Source organism: Anarrhichthys ocellatus, unplaced genomic scaffold, assembly GCF_004355925.1.
Source record: "Anarrhichthys ocellatus isolate YVR2014 unplaced genomic scaffold, GSC_Weel_1.0 scaffold5, whole genome shotgun sequence".
NCBI lineage: Eukaryota > Metazoa > Chordata > Actinopteri > Perciformes > Anarhichadidae > Anarrhichthys > Anarrhichthys ocellatus.
In genome coordinates, this window is record NW_022280035.1 from 6,686,199 (window position 1) to 6,693,259 (window position 7,061).

A 7,061-nucleotide genomic window follows, 5' to 3' on the forward strand; every position below is an offset into this window, starting at 1 on the left:
TCCCTTTTAATGAAGAGAGCAGCCGTGCAGCATGAGAACTGGGCTGCAAATAGAAGGGGCCATTTCCACCTACTGCAGAAAAAAAGAGGGAAGCAAAAGGAGGTAGTAGACAGCCTCGCTTTCATCATCCTCCAAGCCGACGGCCAGAAAGTACCTGCCACCAGAACATCACAACCAGAATGTAAGCGGGTGTACTTTTTCCACCAACAATATATATTTATTCCAGAGTTCTGAATACCTGTTTTCTCCCCTCTTAAAAGGAACACCTTCATAAAGTGGGGGCCTTATGGCAGACAGATTAGTGTAAACAACAGTCAAAATCAAAAACAACAGAGGTTGAGATTTTCTGACTTCCACTCCCTGGTGTGGGTCATGCTCCAAAAACACTGGATCCTACATTTCCCAGAATGCAACTCAATCTTTTAAATGGAACCTCCCTTCCTCCTAAATAAACACACACACTGACACGGTCAGTCTATAATGCAGTCCTCCTGAGATGACATCATCTGGGTCATTTTTTCAAAATTTTTTAACACTCCTGCAGAGCCTCAGACACTTAGAAGTAGTGCTCACCGCGAAGACGAAACTGAAATGTAAAATTGGTGGAGTAACCCTTTAAATGACTGTGTGCTAGAAATCATTTGTAATCACACCTGCATGGGATATTTTTGTCCCCCAAAAACAAAAGAAAACTGAAGATTTAGCATCATGCACCGCTGCTTCTGGCTTAGATAACTTAGATCAGATAACAGTGTTAACTTTTTCCAAACGTGGCATCCAGCAGCTTATGGCAAACATCATCTCGATACCAGACTCAAGGCATGCGTCTCTCAACAGTGCTATCTTGAACACAAGCCCTTAACCTCTTTTCTACCGACATTGGACAAGGGTTCACAAAGAAAGATACATAGTCACTGCAGCTGTGTCTTCTAGCGCTATAAAGACAATGGGAGGAGCAGCTCAGCATGTTGTCAGTATTATTACGTTACAGGAAGGCTCTGGGACATTAAAAGGAAAGGTTTATCATTTTGGGAAATACACAGATTTGTCTATTATGACGAGAGATTGATGAGAAGATTAATTCCACTCTCATTTCTATCTGTTATATATATATGAAGCAACAACCAGGAGACGATTGGCTTGGATTAGCAGAAAGACAGGAAGTGAGGAAAATGTCTAGCATGGCTAGACAGCAGTATCAGACTTGTCATCTAACGCTTGGCCAGAAGTGAGTGAACATATTTCCCAAGAATGTCATTAATATAGCATAGGTTTGAGAGTAAACACACCAAAAGTATTTGAAATTTAAAAAATAAAATGTAGTTCTATATTACAGATGTTTTCCTTCACTGAGCATCACCATAACAAAAGCTAAAGTTGGCTCAACTACCTCTAATTTGTTTAAGTGTCAGACACAAAAAGCACGCAGAGTGCCGAGACTGAATGAACTGGCTTCTCAGTAGAATCACACACTCACTAAAGTATTAATGGCGTGTTGAGAAATGAGTGTGTCAGCTGGTGCAGTACGGCAAGACTGTAAATGAGCCTGTTAGAGAGCGTGTGTGTGTGTGTGTGCTGTGAGGGGAGAGTGTTGATAGAGGGAGTGCAGTTGAAGGCTTGTGTGTGCCCATATGGAGGAGGTTTGGGTTTATATTTAGTAAGTTGGCCCATCAAACGGGCCAGGGTTAACCCTTCACCGGCACAAACCAAGACTATATGTGAAGTTTAAGACTTCTCTGTGTGAAAGAGAAAATGCTGGAGATTCATTTCAGTTCCATCAAAGAGACACTCTGAAAAAAATTCTTCTAGCCAGACTGCATCCGACATGGAGATACAGACAAAGAGTAATAAGTACAGCCTGTGCCTGATGATTTATTCATCTCCATAACTACCAAGCCTAAGAGTCTGCAGCCATGCTAGCAGCTCTGTGAGGTTGCTTTGATCTAAATGCTAATGTCAGCAGGCTAACATGCTCACAATGGCAATGCTAACCCGCTGATGTTTAGCAGGTTAATGTGAAGCTGAAATGATTTACTGGAATGTTTGGTCGAACAAAACAAGACATTTGAAGATGTCAAAATTAAATTACCACAAGTTGACTAGGTGTCCATTTTATATTCTTTGGTAGGTTTAATGTTTTTGACCAACCATCTTTCTGTCTGTTAGCATGCTAACGTCAACACTAAACACAAAGTTAAGCTAAAGCTAGGATGTTTTGCAGGTAATTGGTTATAAATTAAAGTATTGGTCAAGTTAGACTTTCTGCCCAGATGATGGAGGTAGATGAAAATGAAGAGATTCCTAAAATGATTACAGTTTATCTGTAAATATTTGTACCAAATTTCATGAAAATCCTCCACAAATCGTCGAGATATTTCCATTGGGACAAAAGTGTATGAAAGCAACTCAATAGTATGCTACAACCAGCAAGATAAATCCAAGATGGTATTTGGTACCTGAATAACAATATAATACAATCTAAAAGAAACAGGTGGATTTATATCACATTATCAACAGATCATATTCTAATATTGTATTTTGGATGGTGGGCAGGACCATCCATGCCAAGTGAATTGCTGTGAGGCATCATGTAATTTAACTGTCCATCCTTAAACCCGCAGGGACAAACAACCCTTCTTCAACTTGTTGATATGAATAATCCCATAATTTGAACAATCTGGTTAAAATTGCAGTGGGGGCTGCTGTTGAGAAGCCAATAACAGAGTCAACAGGAATCAAAAACACTTATTCCTTAAAAGTACAGTTATTGTCATGTTGCACACATAAACAGCCATTTAGCCAGGCTGGAGGTTATGTGTGTGGAAGGACACATTGAGAGATAAACATTTGCTGCTGTGTTTCTTAAGTTAAAGAAGGTGCGTGACCCTCACATGGCCCCTCTAATTATCTGCTGCAGCGACTGAAGCGGAGCAGCTCACCGTTGGTCTATTTACAACATGAAGGGTGACGTATTAGTTAGTCCAAATGTAAAGATAAACACTGACCCATGACCAAATGTATACAAGCGTGTACACGGTTAAAGTGATTCTGTACGCAAATTAAATGCAAAGCAGAGCCCAACAGTTTGTTCTCTGTCTGATGATGCAAAAAAAGCAGAGATGGACGAGGACAGAGAATAGGCTAATACCCCTCAGAGCAAAAACAAAAAAAACATATACTGAGAATAACAGTGCGTGTAATAAGAGCCGGCGAGTTAAGAGTAGTAGAACAGTCCCGGCTTCTGTTTACCATCAGACATTTCAAGTGTTCTGGGAGTCCTTTGTGAGAGAGAAAGGGATTGTGGGAGAAGATATGTGCGAGAAGGGGCGGGAGAACTGGCCTCCAGCAGTGAGCATGGTCACGAAAATGACTAAAATGACTAAAAACTGCAAAACAGATGCTGCAGTGACGTATAGAAGGCCACAACACCTGTTACATCTGCGTATTGTGATAGTCACCTGTGCTTAGTGAGTCGCATTAAAGGAATAGAAATTGCTGCTGAACAGTTGCCGAGTTTCAGCCTTATTTTACAGTCCAGTATAGTACTATTCACAGAGTTTAGATTAGGGACAGCATCATGTTTACGTTTTAGTGAGAGCAATTTAAAATCCACTATATCAGAAAATACATTAAGGATTAAAAGATAGTGGACCAGGAAGTAACATGGAAGTAGAACAGCAGCGTTCAAAACCCAATGTTCCAATATTCTTCTTTTTCCAATTCTGAAATGCACTTACATGGTGTGTCTAGTGGTTTTACAAGAAATAAGAAGGGATTTTTTGTGTCACATGACCTTTTGTACTCCCTGCTGTAGTGAAGTCCACATCCAGGAAGTACAGTACGGAAATGAAGAGATGCAAGGAAGGAAATGATATGTCAGACACAGGTAAGAGGATCAGAGATTCATTGCATCAGTGCTTGATTTGTTTTCCTATTACAGATACAAATTCAACCAGTGAAAAAACGAGCTGCATTGCAATGTAGACAAGTGTTTATTGTGGTGCAACCTGCAGCCTGTAAGCAGCTTTTTAAGACGAAGAGTACAAGATGACCACTAGAGACATGAAAAAGTCATTACAGAGCCTGCCGTGCTCCCGACATCATATTCAGTGTATATGTTGTTATGCATAAATATTACAATAAGCTGCAACATTGCACATGAAGCTGGGATGAGTATCCCTGTCCACAGTTGCAGAGAAAAGAGAGAAAAACAAAAAAGCTGAGCAAAAGCTGTGACCCGGAGCGCCCATCAGGAAAAGTCAAAAAGGAAAAGTGAGGAAAAGAGAAAGGAAATCACTGACGGGGAAAAAAAAAGTGGAACAATGGAGACACAGTCCGAAAAAATGAAGTTTTAACTGCACAAGCCACAAGCCAGGTGATAGTCACCAACACACATGCACACAGACAACGTGGCGTATGCACCCAAATTACAGCAGTCTAGTCAGGTTCAAATGTTGTAGCAGGAAGACTAAACAATCCAAACACTCCCTCAGAGCTCTGCTTTTTTTAGATCAACACCTCCACAATTCTGCTTAAGAAAAGCATCTCACCAAAAGCTCCATTTAGTAGCTGTTCTGGAGCTTTCGATCATATCGCATGACCTTCCTTCATCAGCAGATGGGAGTTTGTCCAGTTGTCATGGAATTATAAATGTTCACAAGTCCATTTTTCACTTCCTGGGCTGATTAAGATCATGTGATGTAATAAAAACGCCAGGGCAGCTACTAAATGGACCTTGTGGTGAGACGGATTTCTTATCTTCAATGCTAATATGGACCAGAAGTCCTTACATAAAGTGCAAAGGAAAACAATAGAAATTTGAACATTGACAATGCCATGCAAACTCCATCTGCTGATGAAGATCATGTGATCTGATTGAAAGCTCCAGACCAGCTAGTGAATGGACCTGGTGGTGGGATTGATAACTTGGCAACAATAGATGACACTAATGACAGTCCAACACAAACATATCCGGGCATCAAATGACAAAAAATGTTGGGCTATGAACTAAACTAACAAAACCACATTCATGAAATCCTCGAACATCCGTAGCCTTTCTACAGATGTTCCCTTTTTTACGCTGACCGACATTTTTCCATCCTAATAGTTCATCTAAAGAGTATGAGCCGGTGGTTTCTAGTCTGTGTTTTTGTTTTTCGGTGGCGGACAGAGACCAGACAAGACATCTGGTCCCAGATTAGACTAGTGTGTTTAAGACAGGCTTATGACTCCGGTGGCCTGGAACATTGAAGGGTTCCAGACTCAACCAATTATGGGCCGCTAACTCCATGCTGACTTCTTACTGTATGAACCCATGAACTGCCAGCAATGCATACACCACACATGAAAAGCTACAAACGAGGAGCTGGCTGGTTGTAGAGCTGAAAGAGATTAGTGGACCAACAGAATATCAACCTGCAACAATCTGGATCATTCTTTAACCATCTAGGTCCTTTTGTCTGGGCAAAAAGTCAAAAAAAATAACTGGTTCCAACTTTTCAAATGTGAATATATATATTTTATTAGTCTCTGCACTATTTGTCTTTGGACAAAATAAACCATTTAAACATGCCGACTTTGGGGAAATAATTGTTAGTTGCAGGCCAAAGGAAAGCTTTAATATAAAAAATGTCACTTTGATGTGAATTAGGAGCTGGGGAAAAAGAGAGAGAGAGGAAAGCCCAGATGGCAGGCCTGGGGGAAACACAATAAATAGAGTTGGTTGTGAGATTTACAAGAGCTCATATCTATTATCTGAGTGTGTGCTGAGCTGTACCAAGACCCTTCATCATGAGGGGAACTTCAGATCACAGTGTACTGTCCTCTGATTAAAATGCCCCTGCCTCCAGCTGGGATAATTGCTCAGGTCACTTGCCAAATCCAGCTAGTAACTTTGATGGGGGGTGGGGGGGGGGAGCATTCAACAAAGATCTGGTGCCTGAGGATCAAAGTCATCTGACTTCTTTAAGAGCAAAAAAAAAAGTGCATTACACAATGTGTTTCTTACAGAACAAAGCATTCAGGTGACTACTTTCAAGTTGCAGGACTCCCCCCCCCCCCACAGCCTGACATTAATACAGAATGACCGATATTCATGGGTTCTACTTACTGAGTCGTAATCTGAGCCCAAGCCAGCTCCTCGGTGGAGATTTGTGCAGAACTGAATTCATGGTCCACTTGTTTGGCACCATCTATGCATGCAGTCCTTGAAAAAGAAAAAATCCCCCCCGTCGCAGCTCCGTCTGTCGGTGCTCGATGCTAATCACCCAGCGATGTTTAATTAGCCGTCTTCTCTCCAAGGCATTCTCACTTTCTTCCCATTTCTCCTCAGCACGGTGAGATCTGTGGTCGGTGGCGAGCACAAAGCGGTGCAACTCGCATCGCCGGGGCAATGCACGGAAAAGTGTGGTTAAAAAAATTAAAAAAAAAAGCATCCAGGAGAAGTTAACACCGGGTCTAACAGCCGCTGAGGTGCAGAGCAACGTTTGGAGTCCGTGCTAAGCTTTGTATAACCTGTTGCTAGCTGCACACATGCGTAAAAGAAAGCTCCTCGACGTCTGTTGGTGAAGCTCGGTCGGTGCAGGAATGGAGATTACGAGAAGAAGAAGAAGAAGAGGGGGAACAAACCTTCTTTGTGAAGCTTTAAAGAAGCAAAACTGTGGATGGAGTTAATTGTATCAACTTTACACAACGTGCCGTTGAAGTTGGACACATTTTGTTTTGGGGGGGGTGGGGGGCCTGCTTCGTCTCGCAGGCCTCTCTGATCGACCATCGGCTCTCCATTCATTCACACAACCTGAATCCACAAAAGACTCGACGCCGTGTGTCGAGACTGAGGCGCAATGTGGCCGCTAGAGGCGCCAGAGAGACAACAACAACAACAACAACACGTCCAGTCGTTAACAGCACACAAACCAAAAGAACATTCAGTTTCTGAGGGATTTTATCCAAGAAACACCCAGCTGTTTCTCAACCAAGTTATATCTGAAAATAGTCAAGAGGAGACAACATATCAGCCAAAATGAAAATGTAAATACTTTTACTAAAGAACAATTTTGAGG

The 7,061-nt window shown here is 41.8% G+C and overlaps 1 protein-coding gene across 2 annotated transcripts in view; it reads right to left on the bottom strand.

Moving 5' to 3' along the window:
- The window catches only part of plekhg5b (pleckstrin homology domain containing, family G (with RhoGef domain) member 5b), a 59,150-nt gene extending 52,416 nt beyond the window's left edge, over positions 1 to 6,734 (bottom strand). For both annotated transcript variants that reach the window (XM_031845710.1, XM_031845711.1), the window contains exon 1: positions 6,110 to 6,734. In XM_031845710.1, coding sequence (XP_031701570.1) covers positions 6,110 to 6,191 — 82 coding nt within the window. In that variant the 5' untranslated portion in view covers positions 6,192 to 6,734. The remainder of the gene's footprint in view (positions 1 to 6,109) is intronic.
- Positions 6,735 to 7,061: the final 327 nt, after the last annotated feature.